At 34.3% G+C, this 18,134-nt stretch overlaps 1 protein-coding gene across 1 annotated transcript; it reads right to left on the bottom strand.

Annotated features, from left to right (window-relative positions):
* Positions 1-217: 217 nt before the first annotated feature.
* LOC133177029 (tubulin polyglutamylase TTLL7-like) lies at positions 218-16,971 on the bottom strand. Its single transcript, XM_061312113.1, has 18 exons — positions 16,830-16,971; positions 15,507-15,627; positions 11,140-11,346; positions 10,285-10,342; positions 8,960-9,091; positions 8,491-8,649; positions 7,993-8,209; positions 7,531-7,854; positions 7,298-7,392; positions 7,054-7,195; positions 4,241-4,453; positions 3,957-4,052; positions 3,418-3,753; positions 2,922-3,056; positions 2,291-2,371; positions 2,002-2,162; positions 1,352-1,537; positions 218-607 (listed from the first exon to the last, which is right to left on the bottom strand). The coding sequence occupies exons 2-18, from the start codon at positions 15,559-15,561 to the stop codon at positions 493-495; spliced, it is 2,712 nt and encodes a 903-aa protein (XP_061168097.1). The 5' UTR covers positions 15,562-15,627; positions 16,830-16,971; the 3' UTR covers positions 218-492.
* Positions 16,972-18,134: the final 1,163 nt, after the last annotated feature.

Raw genomic sequence — 18,134 nt, 5'->3', positions numbered from 1 at the left:
AGAATTATATATTATTCTTGCAATAAATAGTACTTAAACAATGTTGTCAAATTCAACGATGCAATAGATTTGATAATATACCTAACTTTATCAAGAAGTAATAAATATTATGAAATATTCTATGAAAATTAAAATTTACAAAGCGTAAAAAATATATAGTCTTATAAAATTACAGACCTTAGTAAAATGTTTTTAAAAGTAATTTTATCCAAAAGTCATGGAGACATTTTGCCCCCCAAAAAGCCATAAAATTCAAAAGTCAACAAAAAAGTCAAACTCATCGGAAAAAAAATCAATAACAATGCAAAATTCCTGTCTTTGAATGGGCGTTTGAAAGATATTAACACAGCCAAATAACAGTTAATTTCCAACACTTATTAGCAACAACAAGCACAACAAGGTAGTTAACAAAAGGTAAAGGTATGTCTTTGTTCTTATACATGTAGTAAGAAGTGATTGCACAAAATGAGGAGATAAGCTAGGCGGTGGCCATCAGGTGGCGGTGGTGTCAGCGCGGGGGTAGAGCTTGGAGTACCGCTGGCTCATGGTCTGCGTACTTGGGAGGGCCATCACAGTCGAGGAGGATTTATCTCGGGAGGATAAGGTTCTGAGAAAATAATCACAATATTACATTTACAAAATTTTAGAGAATTAGAGAAAGCTTGCTTAATTGTATAGAAAATAATTACAATATTTCAACAGAATATTTACGATTTACTAGCAGAAAGCATACTTTAACCACAATATTACAACAGAATCTTTATGATTTACTAGCGGAAAGCTAATAAATCACTTAATTGCATAGAAAATAACAAATTCTTTTTTCTTCATATTAACAGTCAAAAGAATGAAGAGCAAAACATTAAAATTTCATGATTTAAATTACTTCACTGCTCAAAAATAAGTTTCATACTCCTTTATGGTTTTACTTTACTATATGAGTGTATGAATTGAAAACAACTTCTGAAACACAAACAAAATAATCTAATTTTGTTGTCAATACCATACATGTATTACTACTGTATACAGGGAAATTTTTGCCTCTGCTTTATTTTTGCCCCTTTCGCCCTAGACACAAGTGGGCGAATTTAAGACAGGGTGAATGCAAAGAAGACAGTATAATTTCTTAAACAGAATTGTGACTTGGCAAATTTAAAACAGGGCAAAGTTTTTCCCAAGTGTGAAAGGACGAAAATAACACGGGGCGAAAATAACCCTGTACACAGTATTCTGTTTAAGGGTAACATGAGTGTTCTGTTTATTAACCTCATGAGTGTTTTAAAGGAAAATCCTGATGTTCCTTGCTTTCTCCATACAATGTTTAGACCTGATTAAGATGTGTGTTACATACCCAGTGGAACTCAGATCTGTGTTTTCCGAGTTATGCTGACTGGACGACTTGGCCTCTGCAGCAAACTGGTAAACAATTAACAGACAATCGCGACACAACTGCACAATACGTCTGCAACAGTTGAACTCATTTTCACAAATGTTTTCAGAGCTTTTGCTAAAAATGGTCTCCCAACTTCCATTTTGACTGGAACACAAAGAAAATTTTATCACTATTTGGCACATATTTAATGTATGTAGGCACATATTTAATGTAATGAGTATACTACTACAAATAAACATTTCAAGTTTTCGACCAAACTAAATCATTGTAAAATGTCTGTTGATTGCAAAAACTGTACACATAAATTATTATATTTCCGTAAAATAAAATTCAGTCATAATGATTACAAATATTGGTTTATTGTAAAGGAATATATCCATTTGAATCAAAAAAATGTACAAATAAAAATTTTAGTGTTGGGGTACAAGCAATCTTCATCATTTTCAATTACCTTGTTATTGTTTGTTTTATAAAGTGATCATTTAAAAAAATGGTCTTGTCATTGTTTTTATAAAATGATTTTTCATGTTAAAAAAATTAAAATTTTGATGAATAGGGATTGTGTGTACATGTATATACAGGCAGGTTTGTTTTCCAGTAAAGGGTACCTTGTTGTTGAGAAACAGTTCCACAGCCCTTGTCCATGGCTCCACAGTAAACGATTAAACACTCGTGTAAAAATCCTATACAACCTCAAGTTATCCACATCACTGATACGCCAAATCCTCTGTAGCACGGCCCGCACATTGGAACGAACTATATCTATCACCTAGAAAACACGATTCTGAATTCAACTGATAGTTACTGGTAAATGATATTCATATCTAATTTTCAATTTAATTAAAAAAAATAAATTCAATTATTGCTTTATATTTTGCTTAGTGCTTAGCACCATACCTTTCGTCTTTTAATTGAGTCTAGCTTGACTAGCCAGTAAGAAGCAATCCTTGGTTTGTGAAATTTCCAGTTTTCATGAAGCTGAAATAAAGAAATATGTTTTCTTATAAAAATTTTATGATAAAGTCGAATGCAAAATAAATATTTTTCATTCCAAGCTGTGCACAGAGGATGATATCATAACATACTAGTAGTTTTTAATTGGGTCTTAAGAAGAAGTTGTATTCTATCAAAATAACACACTATAAGCCAAAAAAAGGAAAGAAACAGTCTTTGGCACATATTTCCTGGCAGGGTAGTCCCTGCACCTTGAAGTTTAGATACTGTAAGACCAAAATTGATGGTCTTCCTGTTGCACATTAAACATACTTTATCTTGATGCAGGGTATTTATTGATACAGGGGTTTAAAATATTTTTAGTGAATTTTTCCCCATACCACCCCCTTCAGATGACAATTCTTCAAAATCTCTGACGGACTGAATTATATAGTATTCCCTAAACAAATAATATTTTGCTTTTATTAGACCAATTTCCCCATTTTTGTTAAATGGAAATATCTTCTTTGAAATGTATTTGTATCTGAAAACCTGAAGTTTGAAATGCATGTACTACCCAAAATAGAGAACTCACAGTATCTAATATCAGCTCTGCTTCTTGGTCAGTCTTTCCTGGGAATTTGATTCTCATTTCATTCAGAGCCTGTAGAGTTTTCTTTGTCAATTCATCCTCTCTCTCTTTGACCACAGTAATTAGGAAATTATCATCCTAATAAAAGCAACGAGAAATATTTTTTGTCTGAAATCTACTCCTCATGCAGTTTCAAAGACAAGAATTACATATATACAAATAATAAAGTAAAGCAAGCTAATAGCAGTGTGCCAGCAAACGATTTTGATTCATCATTAATGTAATTCACTATATATGTACCTGTTAAGTTTATATTTCAAAAAAAACACAGGGAATGAAAATCACTTCACTGTAAGTGTTATTCATTGTAAACATATTCGTTGTAACCTTGTTTTTACTGTACTGATAGTATGATTCCAACAAAAATGTTCAAAGAATTTATCTCCACTGAATAAAATGCAGAAACATGAAAATAAGAAGATAATACAGTTTGACTTACAATTAAGGATCTCTGTAAAACAGACTGCTTCCCGGTCAGCCGTGACAATGACTTTGACCTTGAGTTCAAGGCTGACATATTGCTCTGAGGTCGTGACCTCATACTGGACACACCTGAGTTTGGCCGAGAATTACAAAGACTAGAAGCATCATTACTGACTCGACTGTCTGGTCGCAGGGAGCCAGGGCGGGATTTATTGGAGGGAGGGCGACTTTCTCGTCTGTTTAAGTTGGGGGACCCTGGGGGTGAGGCATATTCTGCCTCTTCCTCTTCCATTTCCTCAAACTCATCCTCCATGGGAGGACTCTGGACACTGACTGGCATACTTGACAAAGGCTACAAGTTGTCCAAAGACAATAATTGTGTATAACATTAATACTCTGACAATATCAACTTTGCTGTATATAAGTGGTATTTATTAGCATTGTTTGACTTATACATATAGGAGTTTGCTGTTACAGTTAAAGGTAAGAAATTGTTACCCATAAGTAAATTAGCTTTATCCTTGTTGTTGTGACTATATGCTTCAGAGAACCTACCTTTGGTCCTCTTGGAATCTTGCTCCCACCAGAGTAGAGTTTTCCATCTTTTTCATCAGTTTCACACTCTGCAATCATGTCCAATAAGTCTTCCTCCTGTGGAATGATAAATAGGATCTGAACTACTTCAAACAACTAAAACATAGCTATGAAAATAAATGTGACATTCATTATGACTGAATAAACCACTACAATTCATACATGATGCTTATTCACTGCAGATTTGAACCATAAACCACATGTCAACACTGTAACACAGAAAATTAAATGTAGAGCACTCTTACCCTCCACTGGTTGTTATAAACTTTCTGAATTTCTTTCTGCATTGCAGGTGCCCGCCCAGACATAACAATTCCAAATATGGAAGACATGATGTTGACATATTTCTGCTGCTTCATTTTGTCTTCAGAGGGAAATATTCTTCGAAACCTCCCGGCATTCCTGTTCTCAAAATCCTCTCGAGCTGTGGCCTTTCTCACTCTGGCTAAATGCTCTTTCTGTAAAGTCATTATTTATATAAAAAATGTTTTCTATACATTGTAATAACTTTATAAACTAAAGATAAAACTCCAAAATAATGATAAAATGGAGTTTTTTTTGTTTTTTTTTTTACTTTTTAGGTCACCTGAGTCACTCAGGTGACCTATTGCTATCCGTTTTTGTCCGTCGGCGTTCGTCGTTCGTCAGTGCGTTAACATTTGAACATTTTTAGCTTCTTCTCTGAAACCGCTCAACCAATTTCAACCAATTTTGGCATATAGCATTTATGGGTGAAGGGGAACAAAAATTGTGAATGTCATGGTCCCTGCCCCCCTGGGGCCTGAGGGGTGGGGCTAAAACCACCAAAAATAATGCAATCTTTAAAAATCTTCTTCTTTACTCCTGGACATCAAGCACTCTAACTGTTGGCATCATTGTAATAAGCATTGAGCCCTCTACCAAAATTGTGAAATTCATGGCCCCAGGGTCAGGGATTCTGGCCCCAGGGTGGGGCTATATAGATCATATAGTGAAAGTGCATTACTTCTTTGAAAGTCTTCTTCTCTGCTCCTGGGTATTAAATAAAGTAACTAAGTACATAGTTATGAAGAGCAAGACTGCCTCTTCCAAAATTGTGAAATTCATGGCCCCAGGGTCAGGGGTTCTGGTGTTAGGGCGGGGCTCTATTGATTATATAGTGAAAATACATTAATTGTTTGAAAATCTTCTTCTCTGCCTCTGGGTATTAAATAAAGTAACTAAGTACATAGTTATGATGAGCAAGAGTGCCTCTTCCAGAATTGTGAAATTCATGGCCCCAGGGTCAGGGGTTCTGGTGTTAGGGCGGGGCTCTATAGATTATATAGTGAAAAAGCATTAATTCTTTGAAAATCTTCTTCTCTGCTCCTGGGAATTAAATAAAGTAACTAAGTATATAGCTATGATGAGCAAAAGTGCCTTTTCAAAAATTGTGAATTTCATGGCCCCAGGGTCAAGGGTTCTAGTGTTAGGGCGGGGCTCTATTGATTATATAGTGAAAATGCATTAATTGTTTGAAAATCTTCTTCTCTGCTCCTGGATATTTAATAAAGTAACTAAGTACATAGTTATGATGAGCAAGAGTATCTCTTCCAAAATTGTGAATTTCATGGCCCCAGGGTCAGGGGTTCTGGTGTTAGGGCGGGGCTCTAATGACTATATAGTGAAAATGCATTAATTCTTTGAAAATCTTCTCCTCTGCTCCTGGGCATTAAGGTGATAAACTAAGTACATAGTTATGATGAGGAGGTGGGCCTCTTCCAGAATTGTGAAAGCCATGGCCCCAGGGTCAGGGGTTCTGGTGTTAGGACGGGGCTCTATTGATTATATAGTGAAAATGCATTGATTCTTTGAAAATCTTCTTCTCTGCTACTGGAGATTATTTAAACAAACTAAATGCATGATTACGATAGGCAAGGATGCCTCTTCCAAAATTTTTAAATATATGGCCTCAGTTTTTGGGGTTCTTGAGGAGGGGGGGGGGGGGGGGCTCTATTGATTATATAGTGAAAAAGCATTAATTCTATTAATTAATCATTAATTAATCCTGTCTGCTCCTTGGTGATGAGCTGATAAATAAATTGCTTAGCTATGATGAAAATGGAGCTTCAAACAGAATTTTTAAATCTTGTGGTCCTAGGATCAGGGGTTCTGGCATAACGAGGGGGGGGGGGGGGGCTTTTGATAATATAGTGGAAAAGTGTTAATTCTTTAAAGTCCATAGTTATGATGATGAGGGTAACTCTTCCAAATTTGTAAATTTCTTGACCCTTGGTCTTGGGTTCTGGTGTTAAGGTAAGGCTTTGTTGAATCTTTAGTGAAAATGCATTGTACCTGTGAAATTCTTCTCTGCTTCTGGGCATATCGGAAGAAAACTGAGTAAAAGTTTAAATGATATAAGTAAGCATATTTCTACCAGATTTTTGAACATCTGGACCATTTATCTAAGCATTCTAGTCCTGGGCAGGGCTCTATTAATTTGCATTTTACTGAGAGAAGTTATTCCCCTTTTCCATTCACCTTTGATAATTAATCACTGTAAATAATACATTTGGAAGGTTAATAGAATAGATAATTATGCAAGAATGTTTATCATATAATTCAAAAAGTATTTTCTTAGTTTTAATAATCAGGTAGACCTGTAAGTAATAGATAAATAAAAATGAGACAAAAATAACTTATCTTATTAAAAGTTCTTCAAAGACCATAAGAGAGGTCAATGCTAGAGGTCTTAATATGGGTTTAAAAATAGTACAGAAGCACTAATAGTTTGTTAATAGTCTGCATGTGATAGTGTTAAGTGGGGGACAGATTAGAACTTAATTTATGAGTTGATACTGAATACTAGACTAATTATTTTGTTGATCCTGATCTTCGTACTTCTCTTGCTTTAGGGCAACAAAGCTTCATCTATCAGTGTATTTAACTTCTAAATTGTTGTATTATACTCAGGTGACCGTTAAGGCCCTTGGGCCTCTTGTTAATGCTGTAAAATGTTCTTGAATGTTCATATCTTATCCATAGATCACCATATCTATAAATATATTTTAAAGATCCTGCGATCCAAGTTTATACATACAAGTTCCTCCTTGCGTTTTTCGATGCTCTGTTTCTTTTTATCTAGCTCCGTCATGTCAGCATCACTACGTTTGGTGGTCCGAAATAATCTCTTTTGAGCCTCAGCCTTTTGAGCAAAGTAATTCCTTCTCTTATCACTTATTCTGCAGAGCAAATAAAAGCCAGCATATATAACAGAGTGAGTTCCTCGGGTGAACGGGAGTTGAAGAAATGTGTACACAATTTCAAAAATAAAAAATACATACTTGATATTCAGAAGGCGAATTGTATCTTCTATAAGAGCTGATTTTATATCAAAGTCAATTTTTTCATCTGTACCAAAACTAGGAGATCGGTTGATCTGTAAAACATACAAATCAGCAACAAGTTATCTTCCTTTAAAGACAGCAATATTTATACAGCCTGATTTTTTAAAATGTTCAGCAATCACTAGAAAATTATGAAAAATTCAAGGTCTTTAAAAAGCTTCAAACTTTACCTCCAGCAACCATGGATTTAACTTTCTGTCGATTAACACGTCAAATCCCAGCACTTCAAAACAAACACTATCACTTCCTGCTGGAGCACCGGGGCGACACATTCGGTAGGCATGAAGGAGATGGGGGTGAGCCACCAAAAGTGTCTTTACCACCATGTCATAGATTCGTCGCCATAGTAACACAATATCATAGTCATTTTTACGTAGATAATCATTAAAGTAGCGGATTGATCGCTTGCTTCCAGTCTCCACCGAGTCACCTTTCTGGTAGAATTCATTGTGTTTGTTCACAGAATAATTCGTCAAATGCATGAATAGGTTACCCTGAAACAAAAAATAGACATCAAAAATCAAAATGTTGTTATAATGGAACATGAAACAGTATTTATATATGATATATCTTATGCGTATTAATACCAAGTGTGTCAAATATTATTGAATTACTCAGTTCTGTGTTCTCACCAGGTTTCCATCGGAGGGATTGGTGTATTTATCTGTACTCATTCTCACAAGTCCATCATTGAATATAAATATTCGCAAGGGATCACATGATGTCACAAGAACATAGATGCGCAGATCAAATTTGTAGCCCTCCAGAAGAAGAGGTTTGTCTATGTATTCTTGCACAATGAAATGTTCAGAGGGGGGTATTTTTTCTGCATTCCTATATAACTGAATTCTAAAAAATAATAAAAAAAAAAGACAAATTAAAAATACTTTTAAAATTATCAAATATTCATTTTTTGTATTTATAGATAAAATGGAGGACTCATAATGTGTAATTGCCGACTTTTGTGAGGAAAAAAAAAATGACACCAGAGGGTAAGGCTTCAAGATACTTATATTTTGTAGAAAAAAATTAACACCCCCCACCACCACCACCACTACCTTTACTCAAGTTTTAAATTATATTTGATACCAAAAAAAAATAAAAACTTTTAACACTTATTACAAACTTACCCATGCCCTTGTGCTCCATTGGACGGTTTGACTATGAAGGTTTTGTATTTTTTCTTAGCCTTGAGGTCTTTAGCATAATTTTGTAGCATACTGAAGTCTGCTGGCAGAATCCAAGACTTTGGGATGAAGTTAAACTCATCAGCATGGTGTCTTTGAATCCTACACAAAAAATCCTATACATGAGATCATATCTTTACATGGAGTTATAAAATTATTAAACACCATTAACAACCTATTACATATGCACCAAACATTTCTTTGCTTCTAATATAATGTCAAAGTTTTCATGAAGAAAAGGCATTTCCGACCTATTGCTTGCTCAGTTTCTCACTTAATTTTAATTATTCATGAATATGCATAATACATGCAATTCCATCTCAGAAACGAATTAAATGACAAGGATAATACATTAAATGTAAATTTTTGCTGGTCTTTTACAAAATGAATGTATACTGAATTGCTGGCTTACTTAATCATGTTGCGAGCCAGGCAATCCTTCCTTGTGACTTCCACCATGCCTGGAAAGTGGTTGATTCTCTGGAATGGCTTGAGTTCTGTAATTCTGTCTGCAGACACAAAACTGTCACTCCAGATGAGGTAGCTAAACAAAAATATAGAAAAATATGAGATACCTATAGTACAAAATAACATTTCTTCACAAAAAGTAAAAAAAAAATCTTCAAAGGAAATTTCTACATCATAGAGTGAAAAAAAAAAAATCAACTCCTCGATCATAAAAAGTTTTCAAGGACAAGTTTTAAGAAAATACTATATACACAAGACTCAACAAAAGCACAATTATTGTGGAATGTGTGCTACATCAAAGAAATTCTGCAGTATGTTGCTTTAATTTCATGCTGCAGTTCTACTGAAATTATGAATAAGGTACATGTACTTCTTTCATCTTTATCAGGTAGAGGTGCAACCTCAGAACCATCCCCACTATTCATTTTTTTTTTATTGTCAACCATTTTTATGTATTAAAAAAAAAGATGTTCCCTGAAGCTTCAGATGGCCCACTGAATTCCAGCATCCCTAGTATTTATGCAGTGGTAAACTGCTGGTCCTCTGGGTCAATAAATGAGAAGCTTATGTATCTTAGCCTAGCTAGATCAGATAAGTCTCGGAGACATCCTAATCTCATAGTATTGATAGTAAAACTTTACCCTACCTTCAAACTCTGTTTATTAAAGTGCATGAAGTATTATATAATTTTTAATCAACTAAATTTTGCAAAATCTCAATTTTTGTACAGACACCATTGATGCTTTGTACTTTACTTACAATTACAGTCAAACCTTGTTATCTCGAACTCGATGGGAATGAGAAAATACTTCGTGATATCCAAGGATTTGAGACATCAGGGGTAAAATAATTAAAGAATAAGTGGATGGGGACTTCCAAATCACTTTGACATATCCATGGTATTCGAGATATCAGTGTTCGAGATACCGAAGTTCAACTGTAGTTTCTTGTGGACAGTACATAAAAATAATTTCACAAACATTTTTAAGTTACTGTATAAAGCAGAAAACTAACATCAAAATAGAAAAAAAAAGCAGCCATTTTGTGCCTTGGCTGTGCATGGCTTTATTTTCTGCGGACTAGTGACATAACTTACGTATTATCTTCAAAATACAGAGGAACATAACTATAACACATCAAAAACCATCAAACATGTCTTCACATTTCTTCTTTACATGAACTTTAGATAAAGATCAATGAATAATCAACTGAAATTCTAATTTCCCATGCAATTAATGAAATTCCTTTTTTTGATAATCTTTCACTAACCTGTTTGGATCATCATCCTTGCAGATATCAAATTTGCACTTTTCACACATTAATCGTACTGAAAGAAAAGTTAAATGAACATTTTTGTTATAATATGAATAATCATAACATTTAAAATTTTTAGTTTACAATGATGTATGTGCAAGGGGGTCAGTGGTGTGGTCAAAAGTTGGAGTACCCAGAGAGAACTACTGTGTTTAAGTAGTTGATTACCATACCCCCCCTCCTCCCTCCATCATATACAGTGTACTCCAGTTTGTACTGGTGAGAAGCATATTTGTACCTCTGCACTCTCCAAACAAATTTGAGGACACTGGTATCATTCATGCTTAGAAGAAATATAATTTCTTAATTTCATTCTTCTGAGTTTATAATTTTCAAATATTATAAGCCCCTTTCTGCATTTATTTCTCGTTTACTATTCTCAAACACTGATCATCATCCAAAATGTTTATACAATATCAATATGTCTTTCGATCAATCATGATAAATGTAATCCATTTATAACTCATGTCTTATATATTTGGTTGACATGCAGTGTGTATTATGGAGACAGAGGAATGATTTTTTTAAAATTTCATTTTGAAAAATAAAAATTAATCTTGTAAATCTAAAATAAATTCCTAGGATTTCAGGTCTATTAAATTGAATTTTTGTCATTTTTTAAAGTTAGACATTTCTCTTCCATCATTCACTGCACTGCATTCTCAAAAAATTATGACTGATTTACACAGCCAGGTGGCACTTGCTGTCTCCTCTGGATGATTTGAACATAGAATTGGGAATAGGAGTTGGGGGGGGGGGGGGGGTAGAGGCAGGATTGAAACACAGAAAAAAGTGAGATATGATACTCACTGACTTCATATCTCGTGCCACTCAGGTTGGCAGTAATGCCGTGTTTTTTCTTGCGTTTCTTTTTTGGTGCCTGTACTGCCTTTTTGTCCTCCATTTCCGTGTTTCTTTTCTCATCTGAGGTCTGTTGTCTGGCACTCTGTAACATGGAGGAGGACTGTGTAGCACCTGGTCGCCGGGCATATTGCGTTAAGGATGTCAGAGTCACATCTGAAAAGTGGAACAGTTTAATGTCAAAGATTTTATGCAATATACTAAAAATTTCAAGAATATCGGAAAAAAAGTTATTTGGCCTTTTCTAGATCTTCTATTCATTAATCAAATGTATTAGTTTTCTTTCCCCTTTTCTCTCTCTCTCTCTATCGCTCTTTATAAAAATTAAAGCCATATACCTCATACAAAGCTTTTCACCTACACTGATAAAGCAGTATGTGTTGGGGTACCCCCTTAAATGTTACCATCTTAAAATCATTAAGAGCCTTAACTCAAAGCAACATCCATGTACTTATACTATCAATAAATCAAAATAATTTTGTTCAGTTTATGCCTAAGAAAAGACCTTATAACCATATGTATATACAAGTCTCTGAAAATGAAAATCATATACCAGCATTATATAGCATTTTTTTTCTTTTACAGTAAAGTGTAATATCAGATAAAATTAGGATCCAAAAGGTTGTTGCATAGTAAGCCATTCACCATACTGTACTGTAGTACACAAGACTACAGAGAAATTCATGATTTATTAATTAAATCAGCAGTACTTCTAGAAGATCGATAAGATGGTCTCTTGGTCTGTTGCTTAAAAAAAAATTGTTCATTCACCTTTAAATTTTTACCCACAGGTTAATCCTTAATGACTAATTATTTTACCAGTAATTAAGAGTAGCTGGGATTAGCAGGTTTTTTTAAATAGTTTTTAATTTCTATTGAGATTAGCATTTCTTTGGTGTACAATACCCTCTTGTGCTGAATTGTATAAAGTTAAATCCAAAGATCAAAACATTCAACATGTACTTGAAACTTGAAAGCCATATATACATGTATGTATCTAGGTATTCATAATTTCACAAAATTAAAACAACAATTTTAAATCATCATTCTTTCAATATGTTAATTTTTTTTAAATTGCATGTGGAACCTATGTAGAGACACTGAATGATCTAGCAAAACTTCTTTAGAACTATATATCATATAGCGTTTATGGACACGGTCCAAGTGATCATTTCTATATCATTTCACATCTAAATACGGTATTAATGACCTATTATTTTTGCTAAATTGAAACAGAATTTTTTTGGCAATTAATATCTGAATCTGCTTCCATTATTTTTTAAATTTCAACCATCAGTGATACATTTTGTCCTTATTTTCATTTAATCAATCATTTCAAATAATATTTTTATTAACCATTTAAGTTAACTGAAGCAAAAAATTTACCTTACCAGAATACCACATCAGTGTTAATCAACGCCAATTAAATGTCCAAGTTCCTGCCTTCATTGACAAAGATACACTAGCGCTGAAGTGTCAAAAGTTCCATCTATGACGTACTTCAAGATCGGAATATACTTGACCACTTTGAACTTATTGATTTAAATAAACATTAGAATTGGAAGTTTAATCCAATGTTTGGCCTCCTTGTATGGGCTGAATAATATCTCAAAAACCCTCTACCTGCAGAATGGGAAATCATTGAATGCAAACTTGTAGAGGTTACAGTTGGGGCATTCTCTTTTCTCTTTCATTGATTTAAGGGAAGCTAGTTATCGAATGGACAGTTAATTATTCATAGACTGTGTTTGCTATGCAGTCAGGCACCAAATAACAAAGCAAAAGTAACACTTATGTACACTGATACACAACATCACAATTAACAATTGCATGGAGATCATAGGAATTCGATTAACAGCAAAGACATGCTGATATGTAAACTGACTAACTATAAAGAATCTATTATCTCCACTGCTTTATTGGTTATAGTGTATCATTTAGCTATTATAATGATTATATTATCAATCTGGGCCTGCCTTATGGTTCCTAGTAACAATAATCAACTTTAGATGCCAAAGTCAGTTATAGCAACTCTTATTTGACTATAAGTGAAACTGGAATAGGAATATTGTACATCTTCAAACACATCTGAGTTACAGCCAATAAAATAAATATAATCTTCAATATTTTTTTAAAAATATTAATGGAAATGTTAAAACATTTACACAGTATTTTAAAGTTTGATGGTTCAGCTATCGCATTGTTATTGATCCCCATGAAGTATCAAGACTTGATGGGTGTGACATTAATTATGTCAATTATGTCATCTACTCTTTTATTGACAATACAATTTGAGCAAATAATTGTTCATTCTATAATTCACTCAATTACATTTTATCAACAAAACAAAACAAAAAAATCAGTAGAGTTGAAAGGTAGCAGTCAGAGAATTAGATGTTACATTGGGCAAAGGAAATTTTATCGGAATTGTAAAAGGTGAAAATGGACATTTTATAGGGATGCACGATTTTATTGGTATACAGGTATATCGTGATCTTTTTAATTGTGCATTACATATTGTGAAATGGAGATTAAAATACCAGTATTTAGCATGTGATTATAAATTCTGGATATACTTTTGAATTACAATTAATGGAATTGTAAAAAACGATGCTTCACCTGTATCCTAGCATCCAAATATGCTTTATTAATATATAAATAATAATGAAAAAAATAAGTTGTTACATTTTCACAATATATTTGTTCCAAAAATTGAAACCATGGTAAAAATTGTGTTCAAATATCATGAAAATACATGTAACTATTGCAATATTTTTGGAAAAAATGAATCATATCACGATACAAAATTTTTGGCGATACTCATCCCTAACATTTTAGTAGAATATTTATAGGACATTTTAGCGAAGGAAAAATCTGTTACCTGGAAAAATTCAATGGACATTTCATTGGATTTTTTTTCAAATAAATTTGATTCTTTGTTAAGAATCAATGCAAAGTCAGCAAATATTGACCAATAAATTACCAAGTTATCAGCTTTTATAGAAGCTTTAATGGCACGGGTAAAAACAAAACTCAACTCATACAGGGAAGTACAGGAGAACATGGTAGAATTGATGGAATACTTAAACCAGACCCTATTTCTTAGAGATTTCCTATAAAAAATGTCAAAGACTGAATTCCAACTACAGAGGCAGATTTAAGGGGAACGCACCTGGCGTGCGCCCCCTCCTAAAATTGTCAAAGTTAGTGTAAATGATAGTTTTGTCGAGAAAATGTCTACTCGGTAGACTTCATTTTTACCCTACAAAATCGCTACAATCCAGGAGCTTCCGGGGGCTTTGCCCCATGAGCCCCCTCCCTGGACCCACTGGGGGCTTCAAGGCGGCCCACAGACCCCCTGCCTACTTTTTGTGCCCCCCCCCAACTTCAATTCCTGGATCCGTGCCTGAACTATGAGTTCTTCCCAGACTATTCTCTATTAAATTCCTACTCCTATCTATCGATGAGAGTGTGGGTGAGCAGGAGACTGGATAACAGAAAAAAGATTTCCTGAATTTTCTGCTAAAATGTCTGCATACTATTTCAAATTCCACTAAAATGTCTTACAAATCTTCTGCTAAAATGTCCAAAATTTTTCTGCTAAAACTTCCATATTTTTCTGCTACAACATCCTGTCAATCTGCTAAAAAGTCTAATGCTGGTTACATTTAGGGCAGTTAGAGAATTACCATGTGTTACATGTAGGGCTGGCAAACCCAGTCTTGTTACTCTTGTATGTAACTGATGTACATATTTCATCTCTAATAAAGACTGGAGAAAAGGAATTCATCTAATTCTTTAAAATAACTCCTTGACAATTCCCTGTCAAGGACAGTAACCACGTCAAAAGGTTACTGTGTGACCAAAAGTGTTACTTAGGGTGGTCACATTTGTCTCACTTTGTGCTAAATGGAAAATTATTAACCTTGAATGTATTCAATTCAATGTAATGAATGAATGAATTCAATGTAATTGAATATCGTATATTACTGGTGTCTAGTGATAAAATTGCTTCAACTATGACTGAGTTTAAAATCATTGTTACATATTTTTAATCCTGGAAATTTGCTTCAATTGTGACGTGTTACTTCCGTGAAAGCTTTGTACAGCACTCAAAATCAATTCTTCCAAAATTCATCTTTTCCATCATCAGTTTCTAATGTATGGAATATTCAATGCTCTGATAATTCATTTAAATATCATCCAAGCATGGTATATTTAACTAGGATTTCCTATTTGCATCTTTGTGCACTCTGATTAATACCACAGGAACTTATTTACAGTATATCAAGTATTTCAAATGAAGAACATCTTACCCTGTTTGTCCATCATAAGAGATGTCAAAGAAGAACTGGGCTTGACCCCTGGCATTTTTGTCTTCTCTTCTGTGTAGTTGACTGTTTCCTTATAACTAAGTAAACTCAAACCACTTCAAACCTAAAAATTTTGAAGATTTTCAGCATGTGTATTGTAATAACAAACATCACGGGAGCTTAACATCATCTTGGTGGGTCTTGAGCAATAAAATATGCAGCTTATGAAATGCAATTACTGTGTTCCTGTTAAGGCAATTCCTCATTTTGGTCCCTTTGAATTTCCCACATCTTAAACATTGCATATATAGGCCTATTAAATATTTGCTGTACACTTAAATTTACGGTTAAAGTAATTAGTTATAACATGTCTAATGCCGTATGTCACGACAATAAGATGTTCCTGTGCTGAGAGTAGGGATTCAAACGAGTGCGGGACGGTTCGCCCTGAAAGACCATTCGCGCTGAGACGTTTCGCCCAAGGACGGTTCGCACCGAAGATCAATCAATTAATCACGTGGCAATTATCACTTGTTAACAGCAATTATCAACTTCTTAACTTTTATACTGTGTTATATTAATCCAATCAATTGGTTCAATCAATAATACCAATTTATATGGGTTATACTTAACACCTGACACCGCAGGGACCTATAAGGACCTATAAGTCCCTGCGGACACTGGAAACCAAATTATAACACCTTAATTACAAAACTGAATCAGACAATTATGATTGCTGAATAAACATAATTATATCTGCACATGGATAATTATACCTTTAATTATGGTATAAGCCTATTTTCAACAATTTAAACAGACATGAAAGTTTTTTTAGTAACTTTAGAACTTTTTTAATAAAGTCAATATTAACCTAATATGTAAATATTTATCTTAAAACATATCGTATTTATATCGTTATAGACAATGAAGATTAAATCGGGCGCGAAACGTCTCGGCGCGAAAGGTCTTTAAGGGCGAATGGTCTCGGCGCGAAACATCAATTGGGGCGAAACGTCCCGTTACCATTCAAACCAGTCTTATATAATACCTAACTATTATACAGTTATACAGACTAGTGCAATAAAATGGAGACAGATGTAGAACTTTATCAATTGTACTAAACATCAAACATTTAATTGGTAGTAGTTGCAAATGTCCTTTTCATCGACTCATCGAATTTTGAGGCTCATTTGGTACCCTCGTAATTCACAAGCACTGCAATATTATCTAACCTTTGTTGTTATTGACACTTGTTTGAATTTCAACAGTCAAATGATGCTTAAAATTAATCATTAAACATCGTTTGAATATTTCGTAGTCAGTTACCTTTCATTTTCAATTTCTTCAGTTCGTGTTCATGCTTAAAAAGTCAAAATATACATCCAATAGCAGGTGCCCGTCAAACCAGCGCCATATTTGTTTGATCACGTGACAACGCAAGTTCATTCTACCTAGCAACAATAGCTACATACATTAGGGCCTACGTGTGTCCAGTATCCACTACATGTACCACAGCAGCAATATTCCATTCACAGTACCAAATGATATCACTTCTAGAAGCTACAGACTCGTATGATATACTAGATGAAAAAATTGATAAAAAAGAATTATAGAATCATTCAAGTATGGAAGCCCAAACGTATACGAAAGCAAAGTAAAAAAAAAAATCACTATATGGTAATTCCGAAAAAAAAATATCTCGTAATTACCAGAAAAGATCTCGCATGTACGAGAAAAGAATTCATAATTGCGAGAAAATCATCTCGTTATAAGAAAAAAAAAACTCGTTATTACGAGAAAAAAATCTCGTAATTACGAGAAAAAAATCTCGTAATTACGAGATCTTCTCTCGTAATTACGTACTTTTTTCTCGTAATTACGAGCATCTTCGCTAGGCAAGGGTTTCTGATCAGCTACTCTGATAAGTTGCTTTTGTACAAACGTAAAAAAAAATAGTTTATCCGGTGGTCGCCGATTTTTTTTAGTGGTGACAACAGGTGGCCTCCAGAAAAGATATTTTTTTCCTAATTAGATAGGTTACAGTCACTAGAAAAAAATAAACAGCTTCCATTTCCCCTTCTTTGATTTTCTTTGATGTTTAACGTCCCTTCGAGAATTTTTTTACTCACGGAGATGCCACCACTTGCCGGTGGCCGGAGGGTTGCAAATTTAAACCTGTTCTCGATACTACCGGCCTTTGAGCAGTGGGGGATCTTTTTCGTACCAGCGCCCATACTGTGACACGGGACCTTGTTTTATACGGTTTCATCCGAAGGACCGGTCTTCACGTCCCACAGTGGGATTTGAACCCGCGACGCAAGGATCATCCCCTTACTCCGCGACTCTTTCTAGAACAAATGCTCTAACCACTGCGCCACACGGGCAACACAGAGAGAGAGAGAGAGAGAGAGAGAGGGAGAGAGAGAGAGAGAGTGTGTGTATGTGTGTGTGTGTGTGTGTGTGTGTGAAAGATCCTTATTAAAAGTGTGCCATAAGGACTTTTGTACAATTAGTATTCGATTCCGTTTTTGAAGAGTAATGCTTAGGTTCAGATACATGCAATGTTTTATAAGGTGATGCGAGTGACCTATATTTTCCGGATAAGTGATAGGATTAAAGTCTCTACAAAAA

Source organism: Saccostrea echinata, unplaced genomic scaffold (assembly GCF_033153115.1).
Source record: "Saccostrea echinata isolate AGI-Se365-2 ecotype Australia unplaced genomic scaffold, CSIRO_AGI_Sech_v1 ptg000086l, whole genome shotgun sequence".
NCBI classification, from domain to species: domain Eukaryota; kingdom Metazoa; phylum Mollusca; class Bivalvia; order Ostreida; family Ostreidae; genus Saccostrea; species Saccostrea echinata.
The sequence above is the reverse complement of the archived record's forward strand: the minus strand, read 5'-3'. Positions and strand labels throughout refer to the sequence as shown.